Genomic DNA, 23,204 nt, shown 5'->3' with positions numbered 1-23,204 from the left:
GGGTGCTGGTTGACAGCCGGCTGAACATGAGCCAGCAGTGTGCCCAGGTGGCCAAGAAGGCCAACAGCATCCTGGCTTGTCTCAGGAATAGTGTGGCCAGCAGGAGCAGGGAGGTGATTGTCCCCCTGTACTTGGCACTGGTGAGGCCACACCTGGAATACTGTGTCCAGTTTTGGGCCCCTCAATACAAGAATGACATTGAGGTGCTGGAGCGTGTTCAGAGAAGGGCAACGAAGCTGGTGAAGGGTCTGGAGCACAGGCCTTGTGAGGAGCGGCTGAGGGAGCTGGGGTTGTTTAGCCTGGAGAAGAGGAGGCTGAGGGGAGACCTTATCGCTCTCTACAACTACCTGAAAGGAGGTTGTAGTGAGGTGGGTGTTGGTCTCTTCTCCCAAGTAGTTAGCGATAGGACGAGAGAAATGGGCTCAAGCTGCGCCAGGGGAGGTTTAGATTGGATATTAGGAAAAATTTCTTCATGGAAATGATAGTCAAGCATTGGAACAGGCTGCCCAGAGAGGTGGTGGAGTCCCCATCCCTGGAAGTGTTCAAAAAACGGGTAGATGTGGCACTCTGGGACATTGTTTAGTGTAGTATACTAGTTAATTGGTTTAGTGTGGACTTGGTAATGTTAGGTTAATGGTTGGACTGGATGATCTTAAAGGTCTTTTCCAACCTAAACAATTCTATGATTCTATTCTATGATTCTATGAGGTTTTGGGGAATAGGTAGGAAGGTGGGAAGAGAAAAAAGAATAAGCAGAAGACAAAATAAATACCCTTTTTCCTTTGCCTCACAGGACTAAGGAAGTGTACTCAAACTTGAGATTAACTTGTCTCTCTCTCAGGAGATACCAAAATCCTGGTGTAAATTTATGGCATGTTTGCTGTAGAGTTCATCCAGCACAGCACTTTGCAGATATGCTAAATTGAGCCCTGAATGCAATGTAGATATACTTGTATGGCTGCATTCAAGTTAATGATTCAGCTGTTGAGAGTTCATTCACATGGGAACGCAGGACTGACAGAATGGCCATGTGAAGTCACTTTGATTCAAAGAGAATGGTGATAGTACTCAGAAAGCTAAATTTCCACTGCCAAAACCATTTCTTTTTCATTTGTCATTTTATTTGGGATCAGATGCTTCACATAATTTTCTGTCTAGTCCGAGTTGTTCACAAAATACCGAGATGCAGTTCCTTTTGCTGAGTTCCCTTTTCTAAATTGCTTGCAAATATTTTCTATGGCAATGGAGATTCATTCTACCTAACAGTTTTCAGTAAAGCAGTACACTGGGGAGTCACGAGTCAGGCTTATATCACTTCACTCCTTCAGCCGTCTCCCAGAACTGTACTATATTAAGTACACATTATCATCTGCCTGTTCTTGACTATCAGATAACTACTGTTGAAAATTCAAAGCTTTTTTCAGTGGTTGCATTATAAAAGCATTTCATAAATGGTTTGATTCAATGCTTGAGGCTTGTTAAGTAAACAGTGTTTTGCATCGTAAACAGTGTTTTGCATCATATCCAGCTGCTTTCACAAACTGAAAAGAGCAGAAAAAAAGATATGGTGCCTTTAATGCACTCTGAGTTTTTAGCTCTTCTAAATAGTGTTATTTCATGAACTTCAGTTTCTCATCAAAAAAGATTTCTTGCAGGACTTATGTATTCTCTCATTAGACATGACATTGTTTTGACTCTTTTTTTTCTTTTCTTATAAGAAAGTGTTTATCTCTGGGATGCATTGTTTGCCCAGTGAAATTATCTTTAATAAAAACCTGTAGATGTACTTATTTGTTGTAATCACTTACTGTGACCACACAATACTTATTGTGTACTTATTGTGATTACAACATATTTTCCCCTTGGCAGACAATGTATATCTGTTCCAGTCAGTGCCTTTAAACAATGGCACTAAAGTTTATTTCAGGATCAAAAACCAGTGGGATTTGAATTTCATCAAACTTGGAGTGTGCTGTGAGAGAGGAGAACAAAAGCCAAGTGTCTTCATCAGATTATTAGATTATTTTATATATTTCAAAAAAGGGATCTCAAAGAACAAAGATCAGCATAGAGTGGCATGGTAACATCTGCCATTTCAATGATAAGAATTTGTAAAAACTTTATTTTTTGTATATATTTTGTGATAATGATATTAATTTCAAAGGAGGGGAGAAGGAATGCTCTCCAGTGGTAGTAATTGTTACTAAAGATGATGGCACCTAATAAGTTTGAAAACAGACGTATACAAAAATAGTCACAACTGATAGGCAAAGCCTAGAGCCCCCAGATGTCCCCCTTGCAGAAGCAGTTCACATCCTGTGTGAGTGCTTAAAGGAACTGAAACACAAAACTTTTGAAAATGCCAGACTGCTTCACTTCATTTTGATCTTGCTTTTCCTGTGGACAGGCATGAGACGAAGTAACAGGTACATTTTGGAAAATTCCTTCACCAGTATTTGTCCCTTAGTTTGTCACTTGACATGGGGGCTGTATTAATACTGGTATATTAGACATGCCCAGGTTTGTTTTCTCTCCTGGAAGTCAACTGCCTCTATAGCCTGCTTCCATACAACTGGACTTCTTAGTTACCAAGGCAAGGTGGCCTCAAGTGAACTGCTAGGCAGGAGTCATCTGTGACCTGTGCTAACTCTGGGGCTGTGTTCAGGAGTTGTTTTGGAGAGTATTATTTGACCCTAGCCAAAACCACCACTTTTTGAAAAATTACAAGCACAGACAATCAAATTCCATGGTGGGAGAATGTTTCCTAGCACTGTTAAATTTTCACATGGGGAAAATAGACATAGTCCATTGTGGTGGTACAGCCCCGCCCCCCCCCCCGGGCCATTCTGAGATCCCAAGAAAAGCCCTATTGTGTTGTTATCTTGGTCATAAGGACTTGGGCATCAGGCAATCTCTGTCCACACCTGGGCCATCTGCTGCCTGAATGGTACATCAGAACCACTCAGCACAAATTGTGGCCAGAATGTAAATTACTGACCAAAGCCAATCATCTCGAGATCCTATAAATAGCGATCCAAGAGGGAGACCTCTTGGAGCTCTCCGGACCACAGCAGGCTCTGTGACCCAGTATCTCCCCCTGAGCTGGGACGCCTCTCAGGGTAGATTTCGTGAGGATTGAAGAACTGTGCATTGATTTCGTGAGGACTCAAAGAACTGACTTCGTGAGGTACACCGACCGTCCATTGATGAATGCCGGCACATAAAAGTGAGTAATTCACGAAACTCACAAAAAGGGAAATTTTGATCACAGGTTAACCTCGGTGTGTGCGTGTGTGTATGTGTAATTTGTCTACATATATATATCCCTATATACTATCCCTACTCACATAAACCATTGACCAAGTCTGAGACTAAGATTGGACCTAGCCGCACCTAGACTCCTCTCTAAAAGGAGTTTAGAAAGCAAGGAGGTCTGTTCTGAATCTCGTGACTCAACGGGAGGGTCCCCCTTATCCCCTGCACCCATGATCCCTCTGTGTAGCTGAATTCTCCTTTGTGTACTTCTTCCATGTAAATAATAGAGTGAACCTTGCCATTCCCGAATCTTTAACTAAGTCACTGTCTTGATTATAACAAATTCCATCAAATCGCTGTTTCAAATTGGCTGATGCTTAAGTGTTGTTAAGAATTATACAACCTAATACTGTGATCTATCTCAAAAATATTAATAAATCTTAAATTGCTGCTAACCAAAGCCATGTAAAAAAAAATCGTATTCGCGACATCCATGCTTTTAAAATTTTATTCTAAATTTTATAAAAGCTTTGTAACAGCTTTGTAAGCTGTAATTCTTTAAAAATTCTTATTAAAATAATCCTTTGGAATGGAATATTATTGTAAATGGGATTCATGCATTACAAACTTTCTTTAGTCTTCTGGGTTCAGTTAAGGGAGCACAGTGACCAGATAAAAGGATGAGTTAGAGCGGGCTGATTCATAGGCAAAAGAATAGAAAATGTATTTTTCCCATAAGCTTTAATTTATTATTTTGTAACTTTGTATATACAACTGTAGGAATTTATGATTTTATCTCTGATTAGGTACAGATACACAGAACAAAGAGCAGTACTGAGCAGTGTACAGGGAAGCCTCCCCTATGAGATTCTGAGCATATCTTATGTGAACCATCCTTTTGAATGCAATGGGCCTATTCATGTGAACATAACAACTCAAATATATGTGAAAGACCAGGCTGTGTGCATAAGCCAAATATTTGCACTTCTATTGCTGTTTATGAATTGCCACACTGATTCTGCAAAGAAAATTATTCATCCTTACCACAAAAAGGTGATCACAGGGAGATATTCTTGCTGCTTGTTTTTAATAGGGGAATATTCAATTTCCTCTGCATCAGGAAAAATAATCAAAAGAAAGATCTGTTACACTACTGTGTTTTTGTTTGATGCCTAGTGCCAAAGACATAGCATCAAAACATGAATAAACTGTAATGACAGCAAAGTCACTGCGCAACTCTGAACAAAGTAAGTATATAATAGTCATTGCTCCTCCAGTCAAACCTCTTTTCCTGTGAAACGCAATGCCAAACACTTTCTAAAATTTTTCTGCCCATATTGGTCTCGAAAGTATATGCTGAATCATTTGCACCATCTGTTATCTGTGCACATAGCAAAGAAAAATGTTGAGAAGATTCTGAAGATATCTGCTTATTCCACTGAGCTTACCGATTCAGGTTTTTTTCCTTAAATCATATGTACTTACACACTTCCTAAAATATACTCTTCTTCCTTGTGCTTCTTAAGATTTTTTGAATAACAGCAGAATTTTTAGTCTGATCCCACCTTGCCTTTGTTTACTAGTTTTAGAAAACAACAAGAGATTCTTCGTAATAATAGCTGTGATAAGAAGTAGAGGTTTTGTATGATAGTACATTAACCATTGCATGAGTTTTGAAATGATAAACATTGCACAACTTTCCCATTGGCCAACTTGGTTATTCACTGTGGTATTCAAACAACATTTTTGAAAGCTGAAGTGCTGAGATAGTATTTTGTTGTAATTTGCTGTCTGAGATTTTAACTGAAGTGTCATTCTAAGGAACTGTATGAAGCCAGAGGCAGAAATTATGCAACTGACTGATGGACAAGTATGTAAGCTGTATATCCATATCAAAATGGATTACTGTTGAAATGATAGATTTCTTATAGGGGCCCAATTCTAGTCTGATGTCAGTGTTATATGCATATAACTTAGTTGACACAGGGAAATTACTGCTAATGGATATAACTTGTATTATGAAATATGAAAGCAGAGCCAGAATTTGAAGATGTGTAGATGCCAAATCCAGAGCATGAGAAACTTTGATGTCAATAAAACTTTTATGGAAATTTAAGTGTAACAGTTGGGAAGATTTGGCTATTGAACTTAGATGACACAGGATTTGGTAAGAAACATGTCCTTTTTTCTAGTTCTGATTGACATAACTATTAGAAGTGTCATAAATGTAATATAGTCTTTTATTAGCATGCCTTTTTTATTAGTTAAATTCTATTTTAAATATGGATTGCAGATAAATATATACAAATAACTCATATTATGGCTATATAAGACACAAATACAGTTTAATCAAATTCCCCTTGGAAAAGACTGTAATTTTTACAGTAACTTCGACCAGCAGTGGCTCATGTCCTCCAGATTTTAGGCAGATGTTTCCTTGGGGCCACCACTGCATTACACTATCTGCTACCAAGCTAGCAAGGATGCTTTGTGCTTTCTTCTACTTTTGAACCCCCACCCTGAACTTTACATTTGTTTTGTGCAATAACTTTCTGTGACAATACTAAAACCAGAGGGCTTATGTACTCTCTAGCTGCCTCCATGCTCATAAATTAAAAGTGCCCACTTTTAATGGGCACTGGGGAAGGACTGGGATATGAGCTACCTAGTGTGTCCATAGTATTAATCTTGTTTGGGTTTCAGCACAGGACAGGCTCATGCCGGCAGCCTAGAAGAAATGGTTCCTCACCCACACCAGCTCCCAAGCAGAACTGGTATTGCTGGGAGAGTGCTACGTGGCCAGTGCCACACCAGAGGCATTTCTAACAGTATACCCATGTGAACCAAGTTCCAGAGCTTGGAAATGCTTTCCGATACCATTTAATTTACTAGTATAGACACAGGCCTTCTATATTGTGTCAAGATTCGTATCCATCTTCCCTCCTTCAGATATCACTTCCTTTCAGGAGAATCCAAACTCTGTGGTAGACATGAATGGATATGTATGACTGATTAAAAAGCAAGCTCTTTGGGGTAGGGGCAGGCTACTCCCTGACTCCTACTGCAGTTCTGAAAGGGAGAATTAGGAGTGTGAGTTCAAGATCCTTGTAGAAACCATTTAACTTAATTCCTAAGTCAGTCTTTGCTCCATGATTGTAAAGCATGCCCTTGCAAAATGAGAGGACCACTTATGTGACAAATGCAGCGACCGTGATGTAAAAGGAAAAAGGGACTGAGTCAAAAATTTGGAAACCACTACTGTCTGTGCAATAGTCTTCTTGTTACAAGATTTCTAAATCAATTTATATTTCAGTGCAAGGGTATGGCTGAGAGAAGAAGCTGTGCCTGAGGAAATGACTACAATATGGCAGTGGAATTGATTTGTCTCATGACAACAAAATCTCCTGGTGAAAAACTCCATAGATTCCACTATGTCGTGGTTTAACCCCAGTCAGCAACTAAGCACCACACAGCTGCTCGCACACCCTCCCCCCTCCTTGGTGGGATGGGGGACAGAATTGGAATAAAAAAGTAAAACCTGTGGGTTGAGATAAAGGCAGTTTAATAGGACAGCAGAGGAAGAGAAAGTAATAATAATAATAATAATAATAATAATAATAATAATAATGATAAAAGAATATACAAAACAAGTGATGCTCAATGTAATTGCTCACCACCTGCTGACGGATGTCCAGCCAGTCCCCAAGCAGCGATCGCTGCCCCCTGGCCAACCCCCCCCAGTTTATATACTGAGCATAATGCCATATGGTATGGAATAGCCCTTTGGGCAGTTTGGATCAACTATTCTGGCTGTGCCCCCTCCCAGCTTCTTGTGCACCTGGCAGGGCATGGGAAGCTGAAAAGTCCTTGACTAGCATAAGCAGTACTTAGCAACAACTAAACCATCAGTGTGTTATCAGCATTCTTCTCATACTAAATCCAAAACACAGCACTATGCCAGCTACTAGGAAGAAAACTCACTCTATCCCAGCCAATACGAGGACAGTATCCACCCCTTATTCTATACCATCTACGTCATGCACAGGCCCTCCCCTTTCCAATGCGTTCTAATAAATCACCACCACTTTCCCTGTCTTGATATATACACACAGATATCATTCCCTTCGTCTATGGGCCATCCCTCTAAAATGTCCACTGAGTTCGTTTAGTCCATGACTTTGGGTTCCATCTGTCATCACAGTCTTTCAGGGCAGGAGAGGTGGTGTGCAGTGTTGGATTGTTGCATGCTGAAGCCAGTTCTCATTCCAACACGGTTTCATCAAAGTTCATTTTCATTAAGCGGGGCGATTCTTCCTGTAATACCATTGATGTGACATATAGCAACCATAAGAGAGATGACATAACACTCCATTGTATCGTTTGATTTTCGTGGAAGCTGGTGCATGATAAGGGATGTGATATAGTCACTCAATGCCGTGCTCTTTGGCCCAGATGTCTATGAGGTTGTTTCAGAAATGAGTCCCGTTGTCTGACTCGATTCTTTCTGGGGTGCCATGTCGCCACAGGACTTGCTTTTCAAGGCCCAGGATGGTGTTCCGGGCGGTGGCATGGGGCACGGGATGTTTCCAGCCATCCAGTGGTTGCTTCCACCATTGTAAGCACACATCGCTTGCCTTGGAAGGTTTGTGGGAGTGTGATATAATCAATCTGCCAGGCCTCCCCATATTTATATTTCAGCCATCGTTCACTATACCTGAGGGGCTTGAACTGCTTGGCTTGCTTGATTGCAGTGCATGTTTCACACTCATGAATAACCTGTGCAATACTGTCCATAGTTAAGTCCAACCCTTGATGTTCTTCAGTGGCCCGACTCTTGGGTACATGAGCATCTACGTGACGAACTTTTACAACCAGGTTCTCTACCCAGGCAGCAATATCTTGCCACAATGGGGCAGCCCAGATAAGTTTGCCTCTGCGCTGCCAGTTGCTCTGCTTCCATTGCTGCAACCACCCCCACAGGGCATTTGCCACCATCCATGAGTCAGTACAGAGATAAAGGACTGGCCACTTTTCTCATTCAGCAATATCTACAGCCAGCTGGATGGCTTTCACCTCTGCAAACTGACTCGACTCCCCTTCTCCTTCAGCAGCTTCTGCGACTTGTCGTATAGGACTCCATACAGCAGCTTTCCACCTCCGATGCTTTCCCACAAGACGACAGGACCCATCAGTGAACAGGGCATATTGCTTCTCATTTTCTGGCATTTTATTATACAGTGGGGCCTCCTCAGCACATGTCACCCTCAGCAACTCCACAATAGAAGGGTCCTCTGAGAGTCCGGGTAAGGGGGACAGCTGTTTAATTTCCTCCGTCTCCAAGGCAGCTATACCAAAAGCCCACCGGTACCCTTTTGGGTCCTTGAAATACCCTCTCCTGAGGTAGTCTATGCCAAGGATGCACGGAGTGTCTGGGCCAGTCACATTGGGGTGCTTCTGCCACTCATTCCCAGTTAGGCTCACTTCGGCCTCCAGTACAGTTAGCTGTTGGGATCCCCCTGTCACTCCAGAAATACAAATGGGTTCTGCCCCTCTATAGTTTGATGGCATTAGGGTACACTGTGCACCGGTGTCCACTAGAGCCTTCTACTCCTGTGGGTCTGATGTGCCAGGCCATCGAATCCACACAGTCCAGTAAACCCGGTTGTCCCTTTCCTCCACCTGGCTGGAGGCAGGGCCCCTCTAACACTGGTCACAGTATTCGCTGTTCACTTCCTGTAAACATGAATCAAAAGTCCCTTGATTAAGATCGGAAGTAAAATTAGCCCTCTTACTCTGTCTGGTGAACTGCTCACTGGAAAGTGGAGCTGCAATTTTCCTGGGAGAACCGCCTTTTCTAATAGTTTTTCCTTGCAACTCACGCACCCGTGCCTGTAGGGTCGAGATGGATTTTCCATCCCACTTCCTCATGTCCTCTCTGTGGTCACACAGGTAAAACCACAGGGTGCCCTTCTTCTCATACTAAATCCAAACCACAGCACTATGCCTGCTACTAGGAAGAAAATTAACTCTGTCCCAGCCAAAACCAGGACAGGTTATACAACAGAAGTAGAAAAACAATTAAATAATAATAATAATTATTATTTCATATAGTAAGATTGGTAGTAGCATACATGAGTTATAGTATTTGACATTAGAACCATTGTTCTTTTTAAGTGGTTTCTATATTTGAGATAAATCAGTGAGCAAGACAAGTAACTGTACTGAAATTTGTACCCTCCACAATAGTATTTGTTCAGCATCATCTTAAAAAAATCCCCATGGAAACCAAAAAGACCAATATTTGAAACTGATTCTACAAGAACTGATTGATTATTAAGGAGAAAAAAAAAAAAGCATTGGCAAGTATTTTCAGCAACAAAATCCTCAGACATATCCAAGTTGAATTTAAATGTTTTGTCAGGCCTTTTCACCAGGTCTTTTTCTCCTTCTGCTAAACTGTTTCTACCCATCTGAAGACCAGCTCCTCAGGACCATCAATTCACAAATGTTTGAAATGTGCCTAGCCTATAACAAGGTGTATGACAAACTAAATAATAATATCTAATGCCACTTATGTAACAAAATGGCCATTTGTGATGGCCTTGACCTCCAGTCTGGATTCAGATGTAATCATGACTTTTTGAGGTGTTGGATCCTACTTTGGCATATATATAGGTGTATATATATGGTTAAATATATATTTGTTTATTTTATACATTTTTAGATATTCCTCTTCTGTCATTACAGCTCACTTATTCCCTCATGGTACTACTTCTCAAGTAGTATTTAATTTAGTTTTCACTCACCCTGTTACATATTTAGTAGAAAGCCCTCTTTGTATTTTGTTTCTTCTTGCTTCTTCTCACTTACCCTTTTCTTATTCTTTCTTAAGGACAATGGTATTTTACTTAAAATTGTAATTCACAGACTTGGAAAGGATCTCAGTCGAGAAATAAAACCAACCAGCTTTTGGATTGACTCAAAGACTTTGATGTAAAAATATGATTTTATTGAAAGAATTTTAATTGATATTTATCACACTGACGATATGATAGAAAAGGTTCATAGACAAAATCAAGATCAGCTTTTATTTAATATTTATAACAGTTATGGTATTTAATAGGTTTTTAAATGGCAAGAGAGCAAGCCTGAAGCTCTTTGAGAAAAAAGAGCATTTGAGCAAAGCTTGTATGGGTGGAAGAGAGACACAAATATTGATATTTCATATGTAAATTTTACATATAAATGCTACTGCTAATTTGGAGATTTGTTGATGTTAACAGGACTATTATTTTTGGTCCTGTATATTAGACACTATACAGGATAACTGCTCAATCCTACTAATGTAATCCCAGTTCTTCCTTGTTCACTTCTTCATTTCTGAAATTATTCTCAGTTTCTTGTGGTAAATACTGTGTTTTCTTATGAACACTGCATGCCTCCAAGCACAGTTTGTTTTCCTGGGCACTGGATGATCATCAACTATAAAACTGTTCATTCCTTTGACAAGGAAAATAGAAAAATCTGACAAGGACTCCCAGGGCTTTTTGGAATGTGTTAAAGTGTCTGCTTTTCTCTGGGAACAACCCCTTTGACTGCCTCTATGTAAAGCTAAAGGGAGGATGCTGACAACACCTTTGCAGTTTTAAAAACTTGTGAGTGAGCTGTTGGGTCCTTCTAATCTCCCAGAGAGAATGGGAAGGGGTAGCTACATATCAGAAATGCAGGACCCAGGTATTCACCTTTTATTTTGAGCTGTGTTTCACAGATCGTATCTATGAACATGGGTTTGCTATAATTGCAGAATAAACAGACTTCTTTTGAATTGAGATGCTTCTGGTATAAAAAAATATTACAAGAAAAACAGGATAAGCATACATTACAACAAATAACACTTTCTCTCCTTGGGAAGTGAAACAGCTGATAAGAGGAAATGTGGTTGTGTGTTAAAATGGACAACTCTGAAAAGAAAGAAATGGGGCCATAGGAGTATGTTCATTCATATTAAAACAAAATGCTACCTTCTTGCACTTGATAAGTCTGTGTGCTCATCTCTTTCTAATCTGTCTGCCATGGACTGTAAAATAAAATTGACTTTTAGTCTTCTTGTAATTAGGTTAACACCCATGTTTAAGAATACAATCATGTATTAAAAATAGTCAATTTTATTTCATCTCACTGTGCTAAGTACTATCTGGCAGAGTCTCTGACGCTTTATCTAACAGTTAATTTAGAAGGAATATCTCTTCTCATGCACAGAGGATACGTTACCAGAATGCTCTTTCAGAGCCAGTAATCTATGCTCCCACTATACAGGTACAAACACATTTTTCCCTTCAGCTGCTTGCTGGCTCAGTCACTTGTCTCTTTTCTTGCAGAATGATTCCTGGGGAAAGCAGTACTCGTACGCACTCTTCAAAGCCATGAGCCATATGCTCTGCATTGGTTATGGAGCCCGTGCCCCTGTCAGCATGTCTGATCTCTGGATAACCATGTTGAGTATGATTGTGGGGGCTACTTGTTATGCCATGTTTGTTGGTCATGCCACTGCCCTCATTCAGTCTCTGGATTCCTCACGGCGACAATACCAAGAAAAGGTAACTCATTTTAATGTAACTTCTTAAGTTTTGAAATAGATTAATGAGATGTTTTAAATGTGGAAACGGCCTTACAAGTTTACATGAAATAATCTAGTAGCATCTGAATCCTGCAGCAAATTTCATTGAATTCAGAACATGCCATGAGCTAAATATATTCCTGCATGAACCCACATTCCTTAGGGTGCGCACGGTTCTGTGTGTCACATGCATTGAATGAAATCTTGGATGTGAAACTTGCTTTAAACTCTATAGAATCTTCTGTGAAAACTCCATCCCCTGGTTCAGACTGTGCTTTATACCCCTGTGCTATACTCTGTAGATGCTTGATCTAGGTAGCTTGAATGAGGGCCTTGAGCTCAGTACCTTGGGTATGTCTATACCTTTGGATCGCAATTTAGGGAAAAACTTGAACATGTCAAAAGAATGGCCTTTAAATGAGGACCAGACCCAATGAGTTTTGTTTGGAACTACCTCAGAGAAGTGCTCAGAAGAGGTCTTTGCTTTATAACGGTATTGTTTACACTATCCTCCATGACCTGTTAGGTCCTCTCCAAGGACAAAAGGAATGGTGGCCAAAGGATAGAAATGTAGAGAGAATTTAGTGGAAGGGAGTGAGTTCTTTATGAAACAGGAAGAAAAAGTTTGTTCAATACCATATTAGATTCCTTGTAGGTATGGTTGGAATAAACCATATGGTTGGCATAAATAGGTACAGGGTGGGAACTTTCTGAAATGAGCACAAAGGTGCACTAATTAACACTGTCAGTTGTGTAATAAAAGGCAGAGGCAAGTATGGGTGTAGCTATGAAACCAGGTGATGAGGCAAGGAATGGTGGCATAAGGAAGAAAGGATCAGAATGAACCTCAGCAAGGGACAATTGAGTTTGCAATAGAATTTGGCATATGTCCATAAGAAAGTCCAGAAAGGCAAATTGGGCAGAAATCCCAGTGTGATGGAACACAAGCCTGAGGGAGAAACCTGGCAGAGAGTAAGTAGAGAAGGTGACCCTGGCACGTGCTGAAGATGAAAAGGAATGGCCTGAGTTTGCTGGGCAAGAAAAAGGGAAAAGTAAAAAAAAAAAATCTGAGTAGGATGGATTGGAGCATTTTCTTTGTAGGCAGGCAAAGAGAGAGGAAGACAAGAGTGTGTAGGAGAAAAAGAGTTTACATTCAGTTTTGTTAAGCTCAAGTTGCAACAAGACCATGGAGTCAATATATGAGACAGGGAGAGGTAAGGGATGAGCTATAAGTCCAGTAAAAGAAAAATTAGCAGTGGCTGACACATTAATCTCACAGCTGTTTAAAACAGAAGTTTGCAAGCAAGACAGCCCACACAATGTTATCTTAAAACATAAGTGAGGATGAGAGGCTTAGAAGGAGAGGATGAGTGAGCATTAAAACCTCTGAAAATTTGACTTCTGTCAGTGACCATGTGAAACCACCTAATTCATCTCAGTATAAAGTCACGGGGCTAATCCTGGCAGGTGATTTAACCCAAACTAACTGGCTTGTTGGGTCTGTTCTGCCAGCTGAAAGGGAAGTAATTTTATCAAAATGGGACACTTGTAGGGAGCTGTGGGGCAGAAGCATCTTAACCATAGACATAAAGGAAGGCATAGAGAAGGAAACCCTAAACCTAGTATAACTGCAGTGTCATTAGAGGTTAGGGTCAACATATATACACACACACATATACAGATGTATGAAATCAGCAGAAATGTCACCATCCACCTGAAATCTCATCTTAATCATTATTAGCACCGTGTTCTAACCAACTGAGCTAACCTGGATGGTATTATCCTCGGACCTTCCTGGATGCAGCATGATATCTCAATGTTTTGAGCATCAGAAATATAGTGCATGTGTAAAAATATTCATATATTTTAAACTGTGTTAAGTAAAGCCAGTTTCATTTGCTTTTTTGGTGTAAATTAAAACCTGGCAGCAGTCAAGTGGTAATGCATTTCTCATGTTTTCACATAACAGCAAACAAAGCTTTTCTTGTTTTTTCTCCTGTTTTTTATGCACACACTTTATTAAACATTAGTATAGAAATGTTTAATTTCTAACATTTTTAACTTCCTGCAGTTCTAAACATTTTCATTCTTCTTTTTGTTTTTACTTCCTATTTGTTTCCTGACATCAGAGACAAAAGCATAACATGGTATTGACAATCGGGAATGAAAGAAATGAGCCAGAAATTGCATGTTTCTCTGTCTTTCTGGCAGCCATTTGTATGCCAGTTATTATGGGCTAGAGCTAAAGGATGTCTTAATTAAAGAATTTTTTCTACTGCTTTCTGAGACCCTGAAATCATATGTATCAGCTATAACAACTATACTGACATGTTTGTATATTCTTGTCCATTGCTTTATCATAGTTTAATCAATAGAAATAAATCTTTGATTATAGCCTAAGAATTATAAACCATTACTATATACTGCTAATGAATATCGTATATTTTTCTTTACTCTGCAAACTAGATAAATGGGTATTTCAGCCAAATGAACAGTCACTTGACAAGGAGCTAAAGATCATTAGTATAATACTTCTTCCTTTAGATGTTGGGAGTTTTTAATAGGAAGATGTTCACCTAATGCTCTGGATATCATTAAATAATCTTGACTGAAGACTGGTTAATATTTCCTCTGTTCCAGTCTGATGTGGGCATAAAATATCCAGGAACAAAGTCACAACAAGCTAATAGAGGCAAGATTTGTGATAGCATACAGATTGTCTCATGTTCATAAAGATTTTAAAATTGGTTTGATAAAATGACAGCTATTAGATCCATTTTCATTATGCTATCTTTTTGTATATTTTGATTTTTCTCTATTGGTAAGCAACTCAAACAGCCGAGCAAGGTTTCAAAAATAGAAAAAACAGACAAAGCAATTTTACCAGTTGCAAGTATTAGAGAGGCATAAAATATATTTAATTCAACCATATGCATATCAAAAAATTACAACTATCTCCATATAGTGGATGCTGTCCTAGTCTTGGGAAGATATGTTAAGTCATTATTAAAGATATGAAAGAATTCTGGGCTTGACATTGACTTCAAATGTCCCAAAGGACATCTCCTCCTAGCCCTATACTCTGCTTCTATCTTATCTCTTATTTTATGGTCTTTAGCACATTTTCAGTTAAATCTGTCTAGTTCAAAGGGAGAAAAGGATCTAAAAGTACTTTTCTACAGATAAAAAGCAATAATTGCATGTGAAGACTATTTAAAAGCAACTTACTAATTGGTGTTGGGTATTTTTACATAGACAGCATTGTGATTTGAAGCACAGATTGTTCATTTTTCATTTTCTTTTTAAGCATCCAAAGAAATGTTTACAAATGAATAACGGGATTAGGGCAGGAAGACGGCTTTAGATTTTGCAGCATGAGACCTTGCACTGGCTTTTCAAGTCTGCCTCTCACAGCTCCAGTTTGGATATTTAAATTGTCCATGTAGTGCATGGGGAGACACTCAACATGCACTCGCAAGAGGCAGCAAGCTCTCAGGGTGCATTGGGGCAGCAGTGGCTGAAGCATGTTTCCATTTCCTTTCCCCTCCACAAAGCTGTGGCACATACTCAAGCACCTTGTGCAGTGAGACATCTGAGCTCCTTCCTTCGAAAACAGGGGAGAGGGACCACCTTTCTCTTCTGAGGCACCCAGAAGAGCAGGTGGCAATGCCTCCCCTGCCCAAGATGCACCTGGGGCAGAGGACAGTCCTGGAAATGGCAGAGGCAGGTTCGGAGCCGACCTGCACGTGAAGCAGGAGTATGTCCCTGCTGCTCGCTCTGGGCTGCTTGTGCTGGTGTGAGATGAAGCAGATGGAAAGGAAAGTGGAAAGGAGGCTCCTCACCTCAGCAGCTCAAACCACATTACTTTGCTGAGAGGAATAGAAAATGTGCTGTGCCTGAGAGGGTTAAGGCGAATGACCATGACTCCCTGGGGGACAACACACTCTGCTCCCCCACCTCTCCCCAGGGGCATTTATAACAGAAAACTCAGAAGAGGTGCTGGCAGCAGGGACAAAACCTTTTCTCAGACAAGTGTCTTAAATGCTGGGGTGGAAAGTCGTGCTTCTTTCTCTGAGCAGTTATTTTAGGGTGCAGTGGAGAGGCTCTGCCATAGAGTAAATCAAGACTTGGTAACCACTCATTCAGCCAGTGATGCCTCTGCATTTTTTAATGAGCAATATAGAAAGCAGCTCTTCAATGTTTTCCTAAGTTTTAAGCACTTTGTGGTTAAACTCAAGGTGGAACAAGGCAGATACCCGGTTCTCAATATGCTCATTAGTAGAGCTTTGGTGCCTAGCAGACTTTTCTGGAAAATCTTAGACATCTGTAAGTATCTCATCTGTAAGTATCAGGGACTTGCAGATTTCCACAGGATTCTAGGAAATGGCAGTTCTGGTCATGATGCAAATGTATAGAAAAGGAAGACCTACAGCAAACTCAGGACCACATCACTGTTTAACTAGGCTTGTGCCAGCTTTTGGTATATTTTTTATTAAACTAAATATAAATATATATATGTAAATGTAAATATAATTTTTGGTCAGCTTGCCCTTGCTGGAGACCAGTCAGATGAGATAGAGTGAAACAGATAAAGCAGAGTTTCTGATGCCTACGGATTATATACCATTCAGAAAAATCTTTGCATTTGTAGTTGTTCTGGCTTTTTTTTGCTTAAACTGGACAGATGTACAGAATACAAAGAGCAGAACTTGAATTTTACACACCCAGCTGAACTTGCAACATGGAGTTTTAGCATGTAATTCCTGGATCTGATCAGCAAAGTTTCTCATGAAATACTGATTTGCAACTTCAGTAGCTTTTCATAGTGTTCATTTTTTTTTTTTTAATGGAGCTCCTGCTTTTCTGATGCTGCTAGTGGCTTTTAGAAAGCCTGAGAATAGTCTAACACAAAAATGTTCTGTGATTGGTCTCAACTCCTCTTTACTTAACAATATCCTGTTTTCACTTATACAGCATAATTTTAACAAAAGGTCATGTCATGTTCAGCTTGCTGGAGCAGGTGAGCCATTCTGCAGATAAATCTTATCTTTTCTGTGCAGTTGTGCTACAGTATACATGCCACCCCAAAGGAATTACTTATTTTGGAGAATGAGGGATGGTTTACTTTATCCTGTGGTTATATCTACTCGCAAGAAAAGAAAAGGGAAATAAAGCAAAATCTGGTCACTGAATATCAGCCTGTAGTTTTGCAAGTTTTTATAAAAAATCTCATCAGCTTGCACAGATTTATATCCTATTTAGCTTTGACACAGTGCAGTATTTTAAATAGTAAACAATTTTTGAAGTGTGTTATGAGTGATCAGGTACAAGAGTTGCTAAATTTTCCTACAGTCTCAGACCTTTGGGACCAAGTATTGACGGTGCCAAAAGCATTATAGTCATCATAGCATTGATAAATAGAAAAGTCATTATTCCCTAAATATTTATGAATAGCTGTTTCTGGTAGTTATAATTCCTGGGTTGGTGATTTTATTTGGAAGCCCATGGGGTCTTCTAGTTAGAAAGGGTCTGGAAGTCTTGACTTTTGGATTATTTCTGAATCATTATATCATCTTATGCTGTTTTGGCAACCATCAGTTGACAGGCTATATTCCTGTCTTCTGTGAGCCTTAATGATCCTTGTAGAAAGCGCTGAGATTTCTTAGAATAAAGCAAGTTATTAAAAGATATTTGGTATAGCTGAATTACAAAACATTCTGAAAGGGAAAAAACACATAGCTGCAGCTCAGAAAAAAAATTTCGGATATTCTGTTTCAAAGGGTGCATACTGTTATTTAAAAGAACATGCTTGCACTTGTAGATATGCAAATTCTTTTATTTATTCTTAAATATTTTTTAAATATTTTGATGCATAATAAAGACCATCGTGAACTCAACCCTCTGACATATAACTGAATATGTAAATACAGCCACTAGAGCCAGTGTGGACTGCACAGAGACTTATTCATTGAATGTGAAAATGTTTGTTGTGTCAGGATAGGGCCTTTACTAGCATCACTTGCTTTCTCTTTCTGTCAGCTCATCTTATCAATTTTCATTTATTATAATTACCTGAATTTTTGCTGCACATAGTTGTGATATTTAATTTGACCTTGATCTTCCCAGGTTTTGAAATGGGAAAGAACAATAGATATTATTGCAACAAGTAAGGACAAAAACTATTCCCCCTCTCCCCCTAAACAAAAATCAGAAGTTACTCACCTTTAATAATGCAACGATAACAAAATAAATGTGCTTCTTTTCAAGTGGAAATGAATAGTATGCTGTAGTGGGTTGACCTTGGCTGGCTGCCAGGTGCCCACCAAGCTGCTCTATCACTTCCCCTCCTCAGCAGGACAGGGGGAGAAAATAAGATGAAAAACTCATGGGTCAAAATAAAGGCATTTTAATAAAGAAAAGCAAAGGCCACATGCAGAAGCAAAGGAAAACAAAACAAAATATTATTCTCTACTTCGCATCAGCAGGCTATGTCCAGCCACTTCCTGGGAAGCAGGGCCTCGGTATGTGTAGCAGTTGCTCCGGAAGACAAACACCTTAATAATGAATACCCCCCTCCCCTCCTCCTTTCTCTTAGCTTTTATTGCTGAGAAGATGTCATATGGTATGGAATATCCCTTTGGTCAGTTTGGGTCAGCTCTCCTGGCTGTGTCTTGATGCTGTGCTGCTCAGTGGTAGCCAAAACACTGGTGTGTTATCAACACCTTTCTAGCTACAAATACAAAGCACAGCACTATGAGGGCTGCTATTGGGAAAGTTAACTCCATCCCAGCCAGACCCAGTATATATGCTCAGTTTGAGGGTAAGACTTTAGGAGAGGAATATAAATCAGTCAGAATGTTCTCACTAGACTGCTCTCCTGTTTTGTCCTGGTACTTCATTATTGTATTTCAGCTTCTCGTTACAGTCAATCTTGCTGGGGTAATCAGGCTGGTTATTTTTGCCTTGTATCTCTAAAAAGGCGATTGGTTCCTCCTAGTAGCAGGTATTGTGCAAGCCAAGTGCTATCCACCCAGCTGCATCATACCTGTGCCAAACTGTGCAAAACAAAAAATAAAAAAAATCCTTTAGAACACATTTTTCTAAACACTAAATATTTACTAAAAGCATAATGAAAGCAGATCTTTTCATAAAAATGCACAATGCTATGAGTTAGCATTGTACTGTTTGGGGTTAGGAAAATGTCATTTTCACATAAGCATCTATACAATCGCCTTCTAGAAAAAATATTTGTTCATCAGCTGCTTTTTATTATGGGCAGCGCTGGACACATATATTCAGGCATCGCTGGCTGAACATATTTCTTTACTGCAGAATTTGATGTAAATGCAAAAATGTTACAAAGTTTTGAAGAAAACGTTGAACAATTCTTAAATGAAAAGCGAAGGCAAGTCTTTGGGTGTTTCTTATTATACATTTGATAGGAGCTGGTAACCCAAGTTTAATGGAGTTAATTCCCCTAATTAAGATACCTCCCTGTCCTTTTTCCTTTTTCAACATTATTTTTTCTGGCACAGGTCTTTCTTTTCTCCTGACTTTGTAGAGAATTTAAGCAAGTAAGAGGAGAGGGCAATCACCTAGCAGAAGAGTCTAGCTCTCTTTGTTGCTGCTTCACTCCTGCACAGCATCAGGAGTTTTTCAGTCCTCATTTGGGCAGCATCAGAAGATGGACATAGGCCTCACCTCAGCCAGGAGTACCAATGACACCACAGGCAGCCCAAAAGGCTAATGCAAAGGAAAATTGAGGCAGAGAGCCGAAAGGGATGATTGATCAGTGTAACAGAGGAAGGCACCTGTGACTTTTTCCTATGGTATACCTGTGAGGAAAAAAGCAGCTGGAAGTAGCAGGAGCCAAAGGATATGTGAAGTGGGAGGTAGGGAGGAATGAAGAGGGGAAAGAACCAGGACTGCACTGGAGAGAGAGGCTGTCAGCTTCTTTTAAATAGAAGAACTGTGATAGACATAGGAGCTTATAATGGAGGATTTGTTGATGGCCCTTGAATTCATCTGCTGAGAAGAGCCTCTGATTGGGCAGTACATGACCTCATCTGGAAGAAATTCAGAAACGATTTGCTGTGTCTAGACCACATATCCCTTGAAGATTGAAAAAATAGCCTAGTGATCTATTGCATCCTTAAAATCAAGCCCCCTTCAAAACAACAGGAAACAAGTTCTTTTAAACAAAAACAACCACTTTGCATTGCCCACCTGAAGGACCCTCCTCAGCAGGGCCGTGTGGGTGCCAGGTTGGATTCACTGGGGTTCCCACGCTGGAGCCTTTCGATAGGATGCCATTGTCATTGCTGGTAATGGTGTTTAGAGTACTAGTTCAAAATAAAAGTGGACTTAGATTATCAATTGCACATGTGAAACAATAGCCATTAGAGGCTATCATACTTACAGCCAGTGGTATTATAGTGTAAATTCCTTCTCTTGCCATGGAAACAGAAGCTTCTTTATTCTACTCTAAAACTAAGGTAAATTTTGCTAAAATTTCAGATGCTGAACAGAGTTCTAAAAATACATAGGATAGGAAGAAAGAGATATGTATTTCATAAATCTGATTTCTGTAAAGTCAAAGAAAATTTAAATAATCCTTAGGTCTTTTTAATTTAGAATTGTTTATAGAATCTTTTAAGAACCCTTTGCTAGCCTTTCACTACTTTCACCTCTTTTCATAGCTTCTTACAGATGTTTTGCCCACTTCTCCAAAGTTCTCTATATTTCTCCTTCATGTTATGGAAGAAGGAAAAATAAGAAAACAAAGGTATTATTTGACAGAAGTTCCATTATTTCTCTTTAGCAGTTACAACTTTGTGAGTTTACCTTTGGATGAACCCAGCTATATGGAATAAAACACTTTCCCTGAGTGTTTCTGCTAAAATGATCAGCACAGAAACATAGTGTCATTGTTTGTTTGAGAGTTAAACCTCCATAGAGATGTGGGAAGTAATCCCCTATTACTAAGAACTTTTTCTTTGTCTTTTTGGAGACTTTAAAATAAGATTTACTCTGGTTGATGCATTGAACTATTTCTTCACAACCAGAAATAAAACATGTTCTGCAAAGAACATATTTTAAGGCAATTTATAGCTTTCTTCAAACTAATTCTCCTAATTCTCATTTTTATTCTAATTAAAGAATTATCTTTAAGTCTTATTAAAACTTATTAATTTTTTTCTGTACCTAGTGAATAAGTTCCATAATTCTGGAATACAAGGGGAAACATCCTGTCGCTCACAGGCATTCCTCTGGAACCGTCAGGTCTATAATGACTGCTTTTCATTGGTGTACAAAAGGTTGCTTGGAGTATTACTTTACTGCCATGACTCTAGGGCTATAGTTTATCAGAGAAGTCTCCAGGTGCCATAAATTCATTTCTCTAAGGATGTCTCTGAAGTGTTTGTACTTCAAGACTAGATAAAGACAAGGTAAGGAGAAAAAGAAGACAGGAAGATTACAGATATTTTTTAAGAATGAATGAAACCTGGAAACGTGAAGAGGAGCAGTTTGTTGGACTGTTGGAGGCCGTTGCAGTTGTTGGTACAGAAGGCTCAGAATCGTGAATGCCAGGTGATATTGTGTGTTAACCTCAGTGATTCAGGTGAAGCTGGAGACTTGAACAGAGTCTGATAAATGATTTTAGATGATTTTAAAAAATTAATTATAATCTCCAAGTCACTTTTATAAGTGAAAGGGCTCTTTGCATCATGCAGTGACAAGCTATATGCTCAAATAACATATGCAAGGTTTCAGACTGTATATGTTAAGCAGTAGATCATAAAGTAATAATAGTATTAATGAGGTTACCTGCTCAGAGCAGAGGTTTTCTGATCTCTAAGCTCCTGCGGTTCTTAAAAAAAAAAAAAAAAAAATCTTAGTACTGCAGCTATCTGACACTGACTCAGGTGCTTACATGTTAAATGCCTGTGATGAGGTGGATTAATTGCAGCCAATGGCCCTGTGCAGACCCTTCTTTCCCACGAGTAGCATCTGCATGGGATGAGTCTTTCTCAGTGTTTCCCACCACTCAATGCTGTGTAAGTAACTATACTTCATTAGAAAAGCAAGGTGAAATGTGATCATCTACATCACTATTTCTATCCCTATGAAGAACAAGAGAACTTTTTTCTCTCTCTCTAGCTTGATACATGCTTATACAAAGCAGAAAAGACACTGAGAGATGCCCAGCCTAGAACAACCATTTCCTCATCATTAGGACACTACTGTGAAATGAGGGAAGGCCAGTTTCAGGTCTCTGATCAGAAGTCAAGAAAAGCAATACATCCAATAACTGAGCAACTAGACCATATTGATTTGCTGAAGAATCTTTGGCTCTCCCTTTGACTTTGAACAGACTTTCCTGTGCATGTGTCCTGGTTTCGGCTGGGATAGAGTTAATTTTCTTCCTAGCAGCAGGCATAGTGCTGTGTTTTGGATTTAGTAGGAGAAGAATGTTGATAACATGCTGATGTTTTTAGTTGTTGCTGAGTACTGCTTATGCTAGTCAAGGACTTTTTCAGCTTCCCATGCTCTGCCAGGCGCACAAGAAACTGGGAGGGGGCACAGCCAGAATAGTTGATCCAAACTGCCCAAAGGGCTATTCCATACCATATGACGTCATGCTCAGTATATAAACTGGGGGGGGTTGGCCGGGGAGCAGCGATCGCTGCTTGGGAACTGTCTGGGTATCGGTCGGCGGGTGGTGAGCAATTGCATTGTGCATCACTTGCTTCGTGTATCATTATTATTATTACCATTATTATACTGTTACTATTAGCATTACTATTTTACTTTATTTCAATTATTAAACTGTTCTTATCTCAACCCAGGAGTGTTTCTCACTCTTACTCCTCCGATTCTCTCCCCCATCCCATCGGGGTAGGGGGAGTGAGCGAGCGGCTGCGTGGTACTGAGTTGCTGGCTGGGGCTAAACCACGACAGTCCTTTTTGGCGCCCAACGTGGGGCACGAAGGGTTTGAGATAACAACAGATTAACCAGAGTGTATTAAGGAGTCTGTTAACAGTTGCCGGTCACGATATTAGTTCTTCTGATCTGCACCATGTTCTTTTTTTTGCAGCACGCGTTAAAGCTTGCTGTCAGTTTGTGTAGTGTGCTATGCTCTGCAGTGATTCATGATCTTTTGCTTGGGAGGCTCCTTATCAAAACCCTGACCTTGAGCATTCTTTGGTATTTGGGTTTCATACAGAAGTCACTACTGTACTTCGGGTACTACCTCATAGAGAGAGTTAGCAATTATACTTCTTACTCTGAGAGGCTTGTTGTGGAGGAAATACAGAATGGCACCTTTGC

At 39.7% G+C, this 23,204-nt stretch overlaps 1 protein-coding gene across 1 annotated transcript in view; it reads left to right on the top strand.

Moving 5' to 3' along the window:
- Positions 1–23,204, top strand: part of LOC142596490 (potassium/sodium hyperpolarization-activated cyclic nucleotide-gated channel 1-like) — a 221,175-nt gene that overhangs the window by 134,806 nt on the left and 63,165 nt on the right. Inside the window, exon 4 of the mRNA XM_075725613.1 lies at positions 11,634–11,852. Within this exon, the coding sequence (XP_075581728.1) occupies positions 11,634–11,852 (219 nt within the window). The remainder of the gene's footprint in view (positions 1–11,633; positions 11,853–23,204) is intronic.

This window comes from Pelecanus crispus, chromosome W (assembly GCF_030463565.1).
Source record: "Pelecanus crispus isolate bPelCri1 chromosome W, bPelCri1.pri, whole genome shotgun sequence".
Classification (NCBI taxonomy): domain Eukaryota; kingdom Metazoa; phylum Chordata; class Aves; order Pelecaniformes; family Pelecanidae; genus Pelecanus; species Pelecanus crispus.
This window is presented reverse-complemented; position numbering and strand designations above follow the sequence as displayed.